At 42.3% G+C, this 17,412-nt stretch overlaps 6 protein-coding genes across 7 annotated transcripts; 2 read left to right on the plus strand and 4 right to left on the minus strand.

Moving 5' to 3' along the window:
- The first annotated feature begins 271 nt into the window (after window positions 1–271).
- On the plus strand, window positions 272–1,693 carry LOC115482983. Its single transcript, XM_030223610.1, has 2 exons — window positions 272–1,254; window positions 1,326–1,693. The coding sequence occupies exons 1-2, from the start codon at window positions 530–532 to the stop codon at window positions 1,501–1,503; spliced, it is 903 nt and encodes a 300-aa protein (XP_030079470.1). The 5' UTR covers window positions 272–529; the 3' UTR covers window positions 1,504–1,693.
- Window positions 1,694–1,749: 56 nt separating this feature from the next.
- LOC111596885 (formylglycine-generating enzyme) lies at window positions 1,750–2,918 on the minus strand. Its single transcript, XM_023311335.2, has 2 exons — window positions 2,340–2,918; window positions 1,750–2,290 (listed from the first exon to the last, which is right to left on the minus strand). Exons 1-2 carry the CDS (start codon window positions 2,881–2,883, stop codon window positions 1,809–1,811), a joined length of 1,026 nt encoding a protein of 341 aa, XP_023167103.2. The 5' UTR covers window positions 2,884–2,918; the 3' UTR covers window positions 1,750–1,808.
- Window positions 2,919–3,126: 208 nt separating this feature from the next.
- On the minus strand, window positions 3,127–3,754 carry LOC115482993 (dual specificity protein phosphatase 19). The gene has a single exon (XM_030223627.1). The coding sequence runs from the start codon at window positions 3,745–3,747 to the stop codon at window positions 3,142–3,144; it is 606 nt and encodes a 201-aa protein (XP_030079487.1). The 5' UTR covers window positions 3,748–3,754; the 3' UTR covers window positions 3,127–3,141.
- Window positions 3,731–4,967, minus strand: LOC115482991 (tRNA pseudouridine synthase-like 1). Of its 2 annotated transcripts, XM_030223625.1 has the most exons (4): window positions 4,829–4,967; window positions 4,644–4,772; window positions 4,258–4,587; window positions 3,731–4,205 (listed from the first exon to the last, which is right to left on the minus strand). In XM_030223625.1, exons 1-4 carry the CDS (start codon window positions 4,900–4,902, stop codon window positions 3,749–3,751), a joined length of 990 nt encoding a protein of 329 aa, XP_030079485.1. In that variant the 5' UTR covers window positions 4,903–4,967; the 3' UTR covers window positions 3,731–3,748. The 2 variants fall into 2 exon arrangements, 1 of the variants encoding a protein (XP_030079485.1); XR_003944194.1 differs by lacking the exon at window positions 3,731–4,205 and having other exon boundaries at window positions 4,507–4,582; window positions 4,829–4,943.
- A 65-nt stretch (window positions 4,968–5,032) lies between these two features.
- LOC115482992 (mitochondrial carrier homolog 2) lies at window positions 5,033–6,751 on the plus strand. Its single transcript, XM_030223626.1, has 4 exons — window positions 5,033–5,409; window positions 5,493–5,658; window positions 5,718–6,215; window positions 6,279–6,751. Exons 1-4 carry the CDS (start codon window positions 5,199–5,201, stop codon window positions 6,352–6,354), a joined length of 951 nt encoding a protein of 316 aa, XP_030079486.1. The 5' UTR covers window positions 5,033–5,198; the 3' UTR covers window positions 6,355–6,751.
- A 6,051-nt stretch (window positions 6,752–12,802) lies between these two features.
- Window positions 12,803–15,097, minus strand: LOC115482987 (ester hydrolase C11orf54 homolog). Its single transcript, XM_030223617.1, has 2 exons — window positions 14,683–15,097; window positions 12,803–13,747 (listed from the first exon to the last, which is right to left on the minus strand). The coding sequence occupies exons 1-2, from the start codon at window positions 14,954–14,956 to the stop codon at window positions 12,864–12,866; spliced, it is 1,158 nt and encodes a 385-aa protein (XP_030079477.1). The 5' UTR covers window positions 14,957–15,097; the 3' UTR covers window positions 12,803–12,863.
- Between the last annotated feature and the right edge of the window lie 2,315 nt (window positions 15,098–17,412).

Here is a 17,412-nt window from a genome sequence, read left to right on the forward strand (position 1 = left end):
TGATAACAATCGATAGTAAGAATGCACAAATGTCGATAATAAAGGCGCGTATGCTTCAACTAATTTGTTGACATTTTGCAAAGAGGAATGAATCCAAATAAATGGAAACCAAGCACTAATAAAACTGTAAAAATATAATATATTATAAATGAACTAAAAGAAATTTAAATATTATTTCAATTTTGAAATATTCTATTTTGCGCCAAGCAATTGGTGCTTCTTTCACTGTGCCATATAAGTGCAAATATCGATAGTTCAAACTGTGTGTACTTCACCGATATTTCATTGCTGACTAAGATACTGCTGGGAAATTCAGATAAAGATAAATAATATATAATTTGGAAGCTACATCACTACAAAGTCACAATTTAAGCTTGACTAACAAATACAAATCACAAACCAAAACGGCTTCTTCTTTCTCTTTTGTCATTCATTGAGTGCGCAATAAGCTCTGACAACTGGAACGCGCTTATTTTAACCATTTATTGCTGCTATATATCGCTATTATTCTCTTTGGTGCTGGATCATAATGCAGTGCATCTGTTGCAAATGTGGACTGCCCGATACTCAAAGCCCGACTTCAACAATTTGCTTGGCCGGCTCCGGTTCTCGTGATTATCACTGTTTTTGTTGTGCACAACCGCCGGTTATGAAATGCATACATTGCAATATGTGGCGTGAACTGCAGCCAACAGAGGAGCATGGTCCCTGCATTGGCGGCTCGCTGCATGTGTTTGTGTACACGGAGCCCTGGCCACCGTTTCCAAATAGTACGCCATTGTTGCCGCTGCGTGCCATGACCATTGTTGAGGACGCTCAAACAACAAGTGAAGCGCCCTCGCAATCGAAACCAAGGCCTAATGATTTGCAGCAAGAATCGTATGAGCACATGGAAGAGAGCAACAACAGTTATTCGGATAATGTGACTATTAGTCTTATTGATGACGATGAACCCGTGCAGCAGGAAATGGAAGAGTCATTCGATGTGGATATCAAGCCAAAAATTAAGCCACAGTGGGTAACCATATCAGATATACAACATTGGTCACATTGCTATCGCTGCGGCATGGTACGCATTAAGAAAAATGGTTGGCTACGACATGCCCAGACGTGCGCACAAGATTCCAAGTACAGTACCAGAAAGTTCTTCATACATCTGCATTCCAAGGCCTGGTGCGGCACCCTAGTACGCGATGTCTTTTGGGAGAAGCACAGCAATCCTGACACCGGCAGTTGCGAAATTTGCCGAATAAGGTAGGCATAAACTCGTAGTTATTTACGTACATTACGCATATATATTGAATGGACTTTGTTTATCTTTATAGCCGGCGAAATAACGTCCCTTTGCCATATCAGCCAATTCCACCGCCACGCAAGAACGAGGCCGTTTTAGAGAAGAGACGACGCTCCCGAATGATTATTAGTCGCAAGAAGCGTAGACAAACGCCTTCCTATGATAAGTTTATGAATAATTCGGCGGACAACAATCCAACGTTCCATTAAAGCAGTGGATAATAAATATTGAACTTCCCGAATTTGTACATATACAGAATACTTGGAGCAACTGCTGCCAAATGTGCATTATACAATCATATACTTATAATTAATTTCATTGTCATTGACTAATATTTAAGAAATATGCCATATATATCATCAATCAATGGATGGACCAGCTTAAAGAGCGACAATATATTCTTGTGAATTAAGTTACTATTTTAACCGAATAAAATATATTATATTTTTCGCAAGACTTGTCAAGTTACTTATAGGAGTTATTGAGGAATGTGTTTATAATTGAGATTCGCGCCTTACGCGTTCTTGGCGCAACGAAATCCCAAATTTCCAGCCGAACTATCCTCGGTGTTTTGGGAGCGTGCAGCGCATCGGTAGCGGTAGCAATAGGACTTATGACACAGGTATGAGCCGCCCTTCTTCACCCGATTGGGACTTTGACCGGTGTCACCGGCCTGCCACAAATCCGAGGTCCATTCCCAGACATTGCCCACAATGTTATAGAGATCGTAATTGTTTTGACGGAATCGATCAACAGGACAAGTGAATTGATATCCATCCTCCTGGGTATTGCCATCAGGAAATTCGCCTTGCCATATGTTCAGCCAGTGCTTGTCCTTGGGCATTAGTTTGTTGCCCCAGGGAAACAGCTTCCGCTGCTTGCCGCCACGACAGGCAACCTCCCACTCCGCTTCGCTGGGCAAGCGCTTGCCTGCCCAATCGCAATAAGCAACTGCATCGCGCCAGCTAACATGCACAACCGGATGTTGTTCCAGACCTAGAAAGCAAATCAATCAAATAGTGTTTCCTTCCCATGAAAACCCTACCATCTAAATTGCTGTCTATGCCATTGGGATGACGCCAGTTAACTCCGCTGACCTTGTACCACCAGACCGCATTGGCTACACGGTAATCTTCCAGCTCTGCTTGCTGCTCTGGCCTTAGCAATGTCTTGAATATAAAGCTATCGCCAAATCGTTCTGCTTCGGTTGTATAGTTTGTGGCTTCGACGAATTCAGCAAAATTTGCATTAGACACTTCGTATTTGTCCAAAAAGAAATCGTTTAGCTTAACCAGACGCTCTGGTGATTCCTGATCAGCTTTAAAATGGGGCTCATTTGTGCCTACATGGTGACTTCCACCTGGTATCAAAGACATTCCCTCCATTTCCTCCTCAGTTTCCTCGGGGTAGTAATCTCGATAGTGTTTGTTTTTATTGCGCGCCTGTTGCTGGCACACCTGTTGAGCCGGCTCTTCGACAACTGTTTCGGCAACAGTAGCATCTCTCTCCAACTTGTTGCAGCCGCAGTCGGCGTTGGCTTGGTGGCTAAAAATTGCTAACAATACAAGTGCAGCTTTTAATTTACCCATTCTTTTTGTTTTTATAGCCGCTGTTGTCCAGCTGAGACAGGGCTGCAATAAAATAAATATTTAGTCGATAAGTGCTCGATAACTTTTTTTGCCAATTTGAGTTTACGCGAGTTTAAAGTCAAATTCAAATTAAGTGCATCTCAACTGTATCTTAAGGGAGTCGTCCAATTAGCTCCTAATCCATTATAGGTTTAAACCGCAAATAAACACTTTATTAATAACACAAAGATTTTTATACTGGCTATTGTTAGTTGATATTTATGCTTTATGAAATTTCTTCAGCTGCTGTATAAATCCGGCGTTTGGCTGTATACAAGGACGCCACGATTTGACCAGATTGTAGGCATCCTCAAAATGCATGTCACGCTGCTTCATAAGATAACCAATGACCACTGATGCAGAGCGTGATACACCTGCATTGCAATGGACAAGGACACAACCCTTCGCTGCCTGCGCCTCTTCTATAAACTCAATGGCGACGGGTAACACGTATTGCAGGATATTTGTCTCGGGCACATCGAGGCAGGGCAAATACTTGCACTTAACACTAGGCGGTAACTCGACATTGGGAGTTTCAATACCTACGCTTAGGATGTGCGTTAACTTATACTTCAAAACGTTCTCTGAGCTGACGGCGTCCTGAGAGCCTAAGTAGAGGAATTCACTTAAGATGCACGCAGGAACTGCATCAGGCTTTGAATCGACGATGAAGCCATATTGGCGGGCTTCCAGCTGTTCCGGAAGATTTTCGCCGGTGGAGGATCTGCGCCGTTCAATATAACGGGTGCCGGTGGCTGTAGTTACAATCGTGGTAGTGGGCCTTAGGTTGGCCAAACGCTTTTGCAGCTCATAGAGTAGAATCATCTTAAGCACTAGTTTCCTCTGGAAGCTCGAAGGCCGTATCTCTGTAGTGAACACGGCACAGGTAAAGACCACACGCAGGTGCAATTTGTATGCGATGATCCCAGCTGTGCTTGCATGGAATTGTTAGCATTTGGTAAATGCAGCGTTCGTCGATGCGACTCTCTGCCAACGCCAACAACGTGCCCACAATGCGTCGCACTTGTTTGTATAGAAATGACTTGGCCTTGATCTCTATGTCCCAATAGTCGTAGTTTTCTGTTGCCAACGTTGCGTTTTGGCCCAGTGCAAGGCTTCGGCCAGGACGTATATTGATTTCATCAATTTTGCGCACTGTGAACATGGGATGATCTCGACTGGGACTCTTCTGTCGACTGACGCTCATAAAGGTGCGATAGTCATGGACTCCAATGAACAAGCGAGAAGCCGCAATTACACGTTCAATATCAAAATTGTTATTTCTGGAAAGAGTGGGAGCTCAACGAGACTTCACTTGAATAAGCAATGACTTACTGCAGAAAGTAACATCTGTCCCACTCCTCAACGGGCAAAAACGCTTCGTAGGCTTTGTTCCTTAAGCTGCTGCTCTTCGCATCTGGAAGCAGAGTTGTTTTTTGCTTGGATACCGCTATTCGATACAAATAGGTGCGTCCAATAGCGTGATAGCGACAATGGAAGGTGTCTGCCACCCGCTGAGTGCTCAACACCCGTATGGGCAGGCCCTGTTTGTCCAGGGTGCGATTGAGCACGCCCGTCAATATAGTTGTATCGTAACATTTGCCATCATTGCGTTCCAAATCGACGTGGACAGTCGAGTGCAGGGCATGTACGCCAGCATCTGTGCTGAAAATAGATTTTTTACAAATCCCTATGGAATATAATTCAATTTATATGCCTACCGACTGGAGAGAACGGTTTGGATTTCGTTTATGGGACGAAAAACGCGCAATGCCAATTCCAAGCAACCTTGAACTGAATTTGTGTCCAGGCGCGATTCCTCCAACTTGTTTATAGTCTTTTGAATACCACTGTATGTTTATTTGAGTATTATATACATTTTGTTTCATCTTTACAAAGTTCTTACCGAAATCTCGTGCCAATGTACGAAATGTTGAGTAAATACCTATGCATTGTAACAATCGAAAAGGCGGAAAACATATGCTTTGCTATCGATTAATCGTTTCATGGCTGATTCAGCTGCTATCATAGTGTGTGATAGTGTGATAGACACAGGTTGAAATATTTTCAAAATCAAAATCGACTAGTCGATTGTAGAAAATTGACATACATCGTAGTACTCGTAATCATCATATCGATATTTACGCCTTGTCAGTTTTGTAACCTGAATTAGAGCGAAAAAAAGGCAGACGTGCAAACAATTCGGCCGACCGGTTAACATTTTCATACTCGCACAGACTAATTATTGTCAATATTCCATCAGGATCAGGTCGACAATGGCTAACTTCGCTGACTACACCCGAAATGAAGAGACTGAGGTCAATAGCTGGGTACGGTTCGGCTTGCGTCTTGGTGTTAGCGCTGCACTCCATCCATTTGAATACTCAAAGACGCTCATTCAGATTGGATATGAGCCCATAGCCGCGAAACCGGGCAAATCAATGATTGGCCGACCCATTATGGCCTTGCCAAACATATTTCAGTACGGTAAGTCAACCGCATAACACTTACTACCGGCCGGCATTTAAAATCGCACTTCGATCTTTTGCTTATATCACAAAAACATACAGCTGGTCATATCAGGACGGTGGATGGCTTTTACGGCTGCTATCGTGGACTGGCCCCAAAATTAGCTGGGTCGGTCTTGAGCATGGTTGTGAGTGAGCGTGTAGCAGAGAAGCTGGGACTTGCTCATCAGCAGGACAAGGACGAGTCGGAGCTGACTGAAGAGGAGAAGTGAGTATAATTTCCCCTTTAACATTTCGTCGAATTATCTACTTTTTCTTGCCTGCCAGCTATGTGCAATTCAAGTACAATCTGAAACGCGACATTGTATTGACGGTCAGCGGGATTGTTGTAGCACATCCTTTCCATGTGATTTCGTTGCGTATGATGGCACAGTTCGTAGGTCGCGAGAGTCTCTATAACTCTATATTGGGCTCGATTGCCGAAATCTGGAAGACCGAAGGATTATTGGGCTTCTTTTCTGGCCTGATCCCCAAGCTGCTGTGCGATGTAGCCTGTCTAGTGCTATCCAGCTCCACTGTTTTCGTTGTGAACAAATACTTCATCAAGGACAAGATGGCCAGGCAGTACAATGCGGGCTTCATTCAGTTCGTGTACTCTAGTCTGCTCTACCCACTGCAAGTGGTGTCCACATGCTCCGCAATCAGCGGATCCCGCCTTATGGCCGGCCAACCGCCAATAATGCCAAGCTATAGAAACTGGGTGGACTGTTGGAATGATTTGCAGGGTCGCAGAGAGCTGAAGCGCGGCAGCTCGCTCTTCTGGCGGTATGTAGAACATAATAAAATTAATGCTTATATGTCTCCCTTGACTCTCCTCTCTGTTTTTAGCTCGCAAATAACCGATTCACGAATTATTGCAACATCCGCCTTTGCCCCACTGCCCAAATTGTCCCGCTACCAATAGATGAAACATAGATGCGAAATACGGTTACGACCACAACGGGAATAGCCGGAACTACCATCTACCGAGAGAGTCGCGTCTGCCTGACAAGACATAAATGCATTTCTTTCTCCGTTGCGATTATTCAGCATAAAATCTATATGTTAAATGGGTTGCTTAAATTATTTTTATGATCGTCGCGCAACAAGTAACAGCTTATCTTACCCATCTCTTTCCTTATTGGCATCCAATGCCTTTCCAAAGAATCACATCTGCGATGAGACTTTCAATTACTAATTAATTAGCCAGCAACTAGCTCGTGTTACTATTTTAATCATGAACAAATGTAAAATTAAAAACGTTTTGAGCAAATGAAACGCTGTCTTAGTCCAGCTTTAGCGGCAATACCTAATACAGATGATCTATGTATGTATATAGCAAAATCAATATCTTAATCCTGTTCAATTGATGCAATCCTATAATTTCGTAGCTAAAGAGGATTGTAATTCATTCAAATGCAGCTGGATCTATTGTGTAACTTGTCAGTTTCTCTGCTTTCGATTGGCATAACACATCATCAGGTTGCAGCAACGTTGTCGAACTGAAGTCGGATCTTCTAAAAGTATACCTTTTCGAATTCATAGGAATAGACGTATGTGAACTTCGAATGACAAAAACTGGATCAAATAACGTTCGATCTACGAAATCTATCTCTTTTTTCGATTCATACAATATGGCAAAAGGTTGTACTATTATCTTACCTAATAATAACTTGTGACTCGACTTCCAATTGCCATTTGTCCATTCCTTAAGAAGAAGCCAATATACTCTTTGTGCATTGCAAGAGCAGGGAATAATTAGAGTACCTGCAGGCTGGACAAAACTTCTTGCTGAAGGCAATTTGAATTAATTTAAAAGTAATTTGACTTACACGATGTTTTCCACGCTAAAACGAGTATTCCGATACGAGAGGCACCCGTACGGCATCTATAAAGACCCGTCTCATTATGCAATTTCAATTAAAATATGGGCAGAGAGCCTGTCCCTGTCTCGTTGTCGACAACGCGTTTCTCCTACATGGTTTAGTGTTTCGATTTTAGGTGGGATCTAGTTTATGTTGCCATTGGCGGGCAGGACTCTACTAGCTGTTGTGGTTGTATTTGTTGTTGTTGTTATTGGCTGACATTGGCATTGACTGCATAAGTTAATAGATTGGGAACTGGTTGAGGAATTGGAAACTTAAAATTTTTGCAGCTGGCCCGCATTGTTTGAGGCACTCGACGCCGTTTAGTCATGGTAAAATTCATCTAGCTCTCAGCAAATGTGTCCAAATTGAGATTAAGCGACAATTTCAATCAAAAGCAACAACAGGCGACAGCAACAACAGACAACCAGCAGCAGTAGCAGCAGCAGCGGCAGCAACAACCTGCCCACAACTAAACCAGCAACAAAGCAAAGCAAGCAGCAGAAGCAGCAGCAGCAGACAACGCAACTGTTCCACTTGACTGCACAATACTCTGCTTTAGAGTAAAGAGAGTCTATTTGCATACCTAAGAAACTTAGACAAGAACTGTGTAAGAAGAGCTGAAGAATTTAACGCCTTGACTGCAGAATACTCTGTAAAGAGCAAGAGGATTTTATTTGCAATTGAGAGAAACTTACTAAACCTAAGACACTATACTCTGTTTTTTTGCACCTGAACAATAACTGAGTAAGCTGGAGTCGCATTGACTGCCTGTAGAATACACTGTAAATTTGAATTCTCAAGAAACTGGTAGGGCATTCATCACTATGCACTGTGCACTGCTTTCCTGGAAAGGGTCCATTCATGCTAAATAAATTGCCACGATATTTGAGCTTTGGGCTTGTGACTCTGTAACTGTGCGCCAAGTACAGGAGACTGTCAAACTGTAAATACAGAAAAAGTGTTGAGTTTTTTTTTAAGTTTAATCTTAAGGGAAGTCCAACTATAGATAGCAAACATATCAAAAGAGCTTGGGCAAATGTTGATATATTTAATCTATATTATGAACAAGTTATCTATAGATAACTTGGCTTAACTAGATAATTGGCTTAATTAGAATTCTTGAGATACTTTTAACAAATTCTCGCCAGCAAACAGCCAGAGAAGACTAGGCTCACGCATATGCCCTACTTTGCTCTGCGAACAGAGTATAGCAAAAACAAGTGGCAGCAGCAGCGGCAGCAACAGCAGCAGCTACTCATTCAGTTTATCGAGTTGGCCAACTTCATTCAGTCTGCAATGTGAGTTTCGGTCGAACAGACGTGAACGCGACCTCAACTAAAGCAACAACAAGAACAGCAGCAACATAAAGCACGACAGCAACAACAAGTTGCAAGCTGGGCGCGTCCCACGGGCAGGCAGTCAATCAGAGCCGAGTTGAGCTAATAAAAAGTGCTAATTGTGTGTGTTTAACTATTGTGAATAAGTGTGCAAGCGTCTAGAAAAACAGAAGCAACAACAACTAAGTCAACAGCAACAACAACAAAATTTTCTTTTCGGTGCGGCAGCGAAATCGCATTTGCATTTCTTCATCGTCTCAGATTAATAACTTTTGTGAGCAGAGGAAGAGGCAGAGAGCAGAAACCCAAATCTCAGATTAAATTGGTTCAAGCCCAGTTCGATAAACGTAGTTTTCAACCCATTGTTGTGGGGCTTTGGAGCCGGCTTATTGCTGTCGATGAAGATGTGGATGTGGCTGTGTCTGTGGATGCCGTTGTCGTTCTCGCTATTGTTGTCGTTGTTGGCCCACAAATAAATTTTAATAATCGAATATCTTAATGCAAATATTAGAAATCTAACCGTTAAGTTGTTCAACTAAAACATAAATAAAATCAAAAGCGAGCTGAAAGCTGAAAGAAAATATCTACTACAACTATATTGCTATATCTCTGACCATATCTGATATATATTCTGACTGAAACATATGCAATTTTGGGTAAGTTTCTTAAATTATATATATATATATATATATATATATATATATATATATATATATACAGTCTGTCAAGAAACACTTTACACAGTGGAAAAAATCTCAATTTTTTGACTTTATGTAAAAAAATAAAGAGTTTTTGTTTAATTTAACTAATTTTTTTTAATGGTTAACTGTTTAATAGGTATTTTTAAATCAAATTATAGAAAACAGAAACAAAAACAATAATGGTGAAACTTAAAAAACAACAAAAACTTAGATTACTCATATTTTACACTGTCAAGAAACTCTTTACACACTTCTTATATATTGTTCTAAATTTAAAATGTAAAACTAATTATAACTAATTTTGAAATACTTAATATTTAGTATGGCCCCCCTTAGCATTCTGTACATGTTGGAGTCTTCTTTTCATTGAGTTGACCAAGTTTTGAATATACTCTAGGGGTATCTTCTGCCACTCTTCCAGTACGAAAGCTTTTAGCTGTCCACGGTTGGTTGGATTCCTTTTTCCAACCTTTTGCTTTAAATAAGACCACGCATGTTCGATTGGGTTGAGATCTGGGCTTTGGGGTGGTGTATCCAAGACCTTTCCGCAGTTGTAAAGCAACCAATTACGTACATTATACTCCTTATGTTTTGGATCGTTGTCTTGGTAAAATTTAAAAGTTGGCCGATTTTCACTAATAAAGCCAAATTTGGTTAAAAAATATTGCTCGGCATTCATTGTGTTTTCAATGAATACCAATTCACCGACTCCTTGGCTGGAAATGCAGGCCCAAACCATAACCGACAGCTTTCCAAATTTGACTGTTGGAATGATATTCGCTTTGTCGTAAGCTTTAGAGACCTTTCGCCATACTTTGGGCGGACCTTCGTTGTAATACAACATTATTTTGGTCTCGTCGCAAAATATAACGTCCTTTCAATACTCCTCTGGGTGCCTAAGCATAGTAAGAGCAAAACAGAAGCGCTTTTCCACATTTGTCGACGACAGCAAGGGTTTCTTACGTGCCACTTTCGAAGAATACCCATGCCGTAGAATAGCCTGACGGATCGTTTCGTGGGACACATCCACACCACACTCTTCTTTGAGCTCCTTGGCAAGAGTTCTGGTCGAGATTTGGGGATTTGATTTGATCTTTCGCATCATAAGGCGGCTTGCCCGATCAGATATCTTTTTTTTTCGGCCACCCACACCCTTTGCCTCAAGTCTTCCCTCATTTCCGCGCGACTGAGAACGTTGTATATGGTTTTTCTTGACACAGAAAACATTTCCACTAATTCTGGAACTGATTTGCCCAACTGCCGATTGTAGAAGATCAATTGGACAACATCGAAGCTTAATCTCTTTCCGGGCATTATTAATCAAAATTTGTATTGCTTTTATATGTGTACTCAGCCAAATTTCGCACAAAGTGAAAAATAAACACAAAAATAGAGATGCATAGACAGATTCTAAAGGCATAGTTAACGGTAAAGCCCCGTTATTTCTTAGAATCAGAGCAAAACAGATGAAGAGAACAAAATGTGTAAAGAGTTTCTTGACAGTGTAAAATATGAGTAATCTAAGTTTTTGTTGTTTTTTAAGTTTCACCATTATTGTTTTTGTTTCTGTTTTCTATAATTTGATTTAAAAATACCTATTAAACAGGTAACCATTAAAAAAAATTAGTTAAATTAAACAAAAACTCTTTATTTTTTTACATAAAGTCAAAAAATTGAGATTTTTTCCACTGTGTAAAGTGTTTCTTGACAGACTGTATATGTGTGTGTGTGTAACATTTATAAAGCAAAAACTTCAACTTTATTTAGAGGCAAAAATTAGCTGCAATATGCAGAGCGAGATTTTTCTAAAAAGCAGTTAAGAATGCGAAAATATTGGTTAAATGTAATGAATTAAAAAATAAAATAAGACATTTATATATTTAAAAATATATTTTTAAATATTTTTATATATGAATGCTGATCAGTAAATTAGAAAAATGGCCAAAATGTATAAAGAAGTTGTCTTATATTGTTGTCATATAAAAGAGCGGAGTTTTGTGTTGTCTCGATTATTTATTATTATTATTTAATTATTTCTGAATGCCTACTTTGTGCGCTTGAAAGTAGTTCCCAATCAGACATGATGCACTCGTGCCAATGCTGGGAACAATTCTCATTTGTTGTCAACTTGTTTGGCCGTCTTTATCTGCTCTCTGGAAAAGCTCGCAGAGATCCATGCAGGCGAGCCAAGGAACAACTCAACTCGTGGGCATAACTGGGAATGAGACCGAATTAAAGACATAAATATTTATATAGATATCAAATTGACAAGTCAACTATCTTAAGCTAAACAGAAAACATAATTGGAGACTTGGGCTCAAGCAGTCATAGCACAAAGCATATCGATAACATATACACATCAAGCATACCCCTAACGAAGTCAAGCTATAAAAAAAAGTAGAGTCGAAACAAATTCCACTTAAAAAGGTATCATCAATATCAATTGTATATATAACATGTATGTGTCCATATATCTAAGTACATCAACTTATATATGCGATCGCAACTGTCGCTGGCATTCGATACTAATTGCCTTTGATCGTAATGCTGCAGATAGCGCGCAAATCCAGTTTAGATATGAGAAATTTGCCCAAACAACTTAATAGCTTGTGGTCCGCACGATTCGCACTCGACTCTTTGCATCGCAGCTATTAAATAATTAATGGCCAGCGATGCAAAAAAGAAATAACACAAAAAAACAGAAACAAAAGAAATGCATGAGGAGTGTTATGGAGTGGAGTGGAGTGGAGTCAACTAGAGTGGTGTGGAGTGGAGTGGAGTGGAGAGGATGCTTGGTGCATGCTTGCTGCTGCATTGTTTACGGCCTGCTTAGCCAGCCACTCGCTCGCCATAACTCTGGCAGATTCTCATTAGCGCGGCCAACGGAGTCATAAAACCAGAACCCAGAGCATGTGCTCAGCTAGAAGTGGAGCTCGTCGGCCATGGATCATCTTTTGATTGATTTGCCGCTCATGCGTAGAAAGTTCAGCTCTCAATTTGTCAGCCAACATAAAGCCCCAATCCCAACCAGCCAGCCCCCTACCCACTAATGGAGCCCAGCACACTATGGCCCAAAATAACGTTAATGGTTAGGCAAAAAAATTAGAAATTTAGCATAAATAGAAATTATTTTCACTCTTGTCATCTGCACGTTAGCAGAGCTAAGGGAATACCCTTAATTATATTTAATGTGCAAAGTATGGCTATGCAAGGCTATGTCACTCCAATTATAATCTGCAAGTATCCCAAGAATACCAAACAATATTTGAGCAAGTCAAGCTTGAAACTACGATCCATATGGCAAAAGGAATGCCCTTAATGTCATCAGTCAGTTTAGACTTTATCATAGTATCTATATCATATATCTTATGCAGTTACCTTCTTACTTTGCCCCTAGAAATATTCTGTAATTATCAATTATCGATAACTTATCGATTGTCTTCACAAGAATCGTGCGAAAAAAGAAAAAAGTTTTTCACGTCTTTTATTTATCGTAGTAGCAATGACTTGAGCTTAGGGGCATCTGGGCTAGTCCCTGCCCACTTTGTGAGTGTCCAGTGGCTTGTCGACGCGGACCACACGCTCGGCGACATTGAGGTACGCCTCGTACTCAACGATGTCGGGCGTGGTGTCGTAGTGATAGTGACCGCCCCAGTTGCTGAAGGAGAAGGAGTGGAAGTGCTGCAGGCGTAGATCGAGATCGTGCTCCTTGGTGACCAGAGTGCCCAAGGCGTTTAGCTGGGCGGGCATATCGTAGAACTTGAGCCACTGGTTGACCTCCTCGTCGGTGTGAATGGGCGTCGTGCTGAAGTCACGCATCACGTGCTGGTGGACGGCGCCTTTCTTAATCACAAATATGCCGCCCAAGCCGACGACCTGGTCTCCATAATGATCCTCCAGACCCTTGCGTATGCACTCAATGAAGTTGAGCTCGCCCTTGCGCTGCTTGGCGCTGATCTTCAGCACGGAGCCCGGCTCACCACGGCTCAGATAAAGATTCAGCAGCAGGGCGCAGCGCGGCTCCGTGCTGGGTATGCGCTCCAGCACGCATTCCTCCTGCTCGCCGCGCACCGTGGCCGTGTAGCTGCCGTTGGTCAGCTCATCGTCGGCGCTGACCGACAGATTGTAGATGCCCTCGCAGTTGGAGCTGCGTATGGGATAGGGTCCGGCGCCGGCGCCAATGGCAAATATTTTGCCAGCACCCTGTATGCGCCGTGTTATCTCCTTGATATTATATAGCTTCTCCCGTTGCACCAGCGGCAGCAGATACGGCGGACCGCCCACCTCCAGCAGCGTGGCTTTGCCGCCCAAGCCGGACTCCACCAACCCGTACTCTTTGGCCCTCAAATCGGGGCAGGCGCCCACCTTAACCGTGGCGCAGACAAAGTTCTTGCACAGCGCACCCTGTATAACTACGAGAGTGAGAGAGAGAGAGAGACACAGTTAGTTGTGTTGACACTGGCAAAAGCTTTATCTCGCCCTCAATCAAGACAACGCAGAAAAGCTAAACAAAAAGCTCTCCAGCTGACATTCACGTTTGTTATTGTGCTTAGAATGAGTGAGAGGGAGAGAGAGAGAGAGAGAAGTGTTTGCATTGCAGAACTTGAAATACCCTTGCCTTAGCTGCTCAGCCTAAGCAGATATATGCTCGAGACTTTTGATATAAGCAGAAGATCTTCACATGGATATATATGGTATATATGGTATATAGCTTCTATATATGATCTAATCATATTCCTCCTAATATCCCTTTGAATACTACACAAAATTCTATATATGTTCTACTATTTCTGCTGCTTTGACCTTGAAGTTTGAGTTAAATACATACTTATATGAGTAGGATTACTACTAACTATTATATAGCCCAATCAATCTTTTCTAAGTCACCTCTATTATCTGCTCTTGGTATATCTAGACAAGCTAAGAGATATTTGTATCTGTTTATTTAGTCTCAGATTGTGTAATTAATTAAGGTATTTGAAAACATTCAACAGATGATGCTTGGGTATAATTTTATATATAATTAGTATAGCATATATATAGTATATATATATATCTTGAAGGCTGAAGCAGACAGCATTTACCTGACTTTTAGATCAAGATCTAGTGTTTATACTCAATGAGCTTCTGCCACACATCACACGCTTCGTGGCCCATTCGTTGAGGCCCCTGGCTATACTCTATAAGAACACGCTAAGAGAACGCCCCGACAGAACAGAAAAAACCGGCTATGGAAAGTTCGGCACAGTTTGTGAAGGTCATTTACTTTGCTGTTGCTGCGCGTTTCACTCTGCTGCAGCGTGTTACTGCTGCTGCTGCTGCTGCTCTCCCTCACTCTTATGCTTACCCTGCTGCAGTTCCTCGAGTGTGGGCACATGCAGCGGCTTCTCCTCGAAGACCAACTGGGCCGTGTTCAGCTGACTCTGGCTCATGTTTTCTATTTGCTGGCGCTCGTTAAAGTCGCGACTTGATCGATGTTGCGTGGAAACGCGACTGAGTAGCCGCAACTGCGCACAACTCGCCTTTGGTGCGACTTGTCCTATAGTTAACATTGCCCGCTCGTACAGGGTGACTCGTGCGATGATAAGATAAACCGCATTTTGTAGCCTTGCCGCAAACATATTAATTAGCACCTAAATGTCTTCTGGACACTGAACGCACAGTAGCCACGCCTTGAGTTCATGCTTTCGCTCTTCGTTTAATGGCATGGGAGTTGGTACAGTACTCACTCGCCTTGTGCTACCAACAGGCAGAGTAGAAGTTGATTATTTTCAGTATGATTACAAGATTAAATAATGCTTTTAGTCTAGTCTCTGACTTGACAATGTTTTCTAAGAGCTTGACCTTCAGTAGAGTTTTAATCCAATGTCGTCGAGCAGTAGCTCACCAAGCAGCCTGTTTCCATGAGCTTTCGTTTCATAAGCTGTTGAAAAAGCTCCGCAAACTAATTTCTTTGCAATGGCATGAAACTACTTTCCAGAAGCTTTTATCGCCTTGCACTTCAAGTTGCCGTTGCCTTGATTAGCTCTTCAATTAACTTATGCCAATCAGTCGAGCAATCAGCTTTCCAGGCAGCTGCTGCTTCAGAGGCACTCAAAGTAGCTAAGCAATATGAAAACACTTAAGCTTCTTTGATATTCGTTTAATGATCGCTTTGAGCCCAATCCAAAGCTGTTTTATATTTTTATTTAGAAACAGAAAATTGCACTAAAAGAAAACGAAACTGGGCAAATCATGCCATTTGTATGCTGCTCACTCTCCTACTCGGGTTTCTATTCTGTTTGTTTTTTGATGCAGCTTTTAAGCCCACTCGAATGCTTTGTTCATATGGATGTCTTTCAACCTACCCTACGAAAAGTTTCCACGCGCCCAATAACTTTCCCCTTCTGTATGCCTTGGCACGGCAGTAAAAACTGGAAACCAGTTTCAGATTTGTCTTCGACGCGACTTCTGCATTCTAGTTTACATATTCGAAAGGCTTTTGTGTGTGAAAAGCCATAAAGAATTGGTCAAAAGATGTATTTTTGGCAGTATACAAATTGGTTCATTTCACCATGGAGTACAGTTAGAAGAGAATGCTCCGACGAGGCGGCCCATTCATTAATGAACTGCTGCGGTAAGCAGGCTTCACTGTAGCGACAGTTAAATCTCCCATAGAGTAAGTCACAAAAGTCTATTGCAAACGTTCGTCCCATTGAGTTACCACTGTACTCTGAACATACACAAGTGATAAGAGCTGTTTGCGCACACTCTTCAGGCCTAGCTCTCATCTGAGATAGTGCCGCCACAGAGATAGTTGAGACCTGAACTGTTGTCAGCACTTGGCCGCAGGCCCAGATAAGCTTTGAGGCAGTCTATGCCCTCAGCAATTTGGACAAATTTGTGCCTGGTGTTGGGTTGATGAATGTTGCATGGTGTTGACCCAAGCCAATGCTCGACCCGCTTTCGAGCCACATATCAGCTGCTGCTGGTTACGCATTTAGTATTTCTGTGGCCCCATTAGATTGAAAGATTGCCTTCAAAGATCTCTGTTACACGCGCTACACTGCGCGAAAAGCCGCGCTCTTCAGCAAAATATGATGGACATGACAGTCATACGGCTAATAAAGCTAATTAAAAGCATTTTCAACGCAGCAATTGGCAGCTAAGCCGTCTCCCGACCTGACTGCCGATAGAACCTGCTGCTGGTTTTCGCTGCGTGTACGCTGTGACGCTTAACGCTTGACGCATCTAATCACGCTGGCCATGTCTATGTCCATGTCCATGTTCATGTCCAAAGAGATTATTACCAAAACTGGTCCAAGCAACCTCTCGGTCCATCAGATCGTTGATCATAATTACGAGAAGAGGCTGCAGCAGGCGGTGGCAATTCTCAATTGAGAACATTTGCCAAGGATTGCCTTCTATGCAGCAGGCCGAGCTCATTGTGCTCCGCCGCTGACCTCAATAGACGTCTTCAAGCGAGCTCGAGAGAACGCGCTGCTGACCCAATTCCAAACGCCCATTCGCAGAAGTTGGTCGTTCACTTCACTTTTGCGCTTTTTTACCTTAGCCAACTGGTTACGAACTATGTCGACACACACTCACACATACACACAGCTAGAACATTTAGTGATCATTCTATTTGTTGATTAATCGTACTCCATGTTCCTGTCACATCAGGCAATGCTTGACAACGAAGCCACAACTTTGTAATGGGCAATCGCAGCGGAGCACATAGATCACCAACTGAGGCTGGAGCTGGGATTGGCTGTGAGGGCAATTCTCAATTCAATACGCGACGTCGCTATCAGCAGCACAAGCGGGAATATTGCCTGCAGGATGAATTTCGCTCGAAGACTTTGCCAGCACGTTACGTCCAGAATGAGGCGAAGGCCAATGAAGAGCATCTTGGCTCCAGCAGCTGTCTAGGCTCTGGCAATGCTTCGCATGGCGGCGAGACGTCGCGCATGCTCTTTCTGCTTTACCTAATACATCGCACCTGGAACGTGGTCACAAGGTAATTAGTCATATAACCAAAAATCCACCTAGCACTCACTACAGTTCTACTTTAACAGTCGCTCGACAACACAGAAAG

Source organism: Drosophila hydei, unplaced genomic scaffold (assembly GCF_003285905.1).
Source record: "Drosophila hydei strain 15085-1641.00,03,60 unplaced genomic scaffold, DhydRS2 tig00000243-arrow-arrow-pilon, whole genome shotgun sequence".
NCBI lineage: Eukaryota > Metazoa > Arthropoda > Insecta > Diptera > Drosophilidae > Drosophila > Drosophila hydei.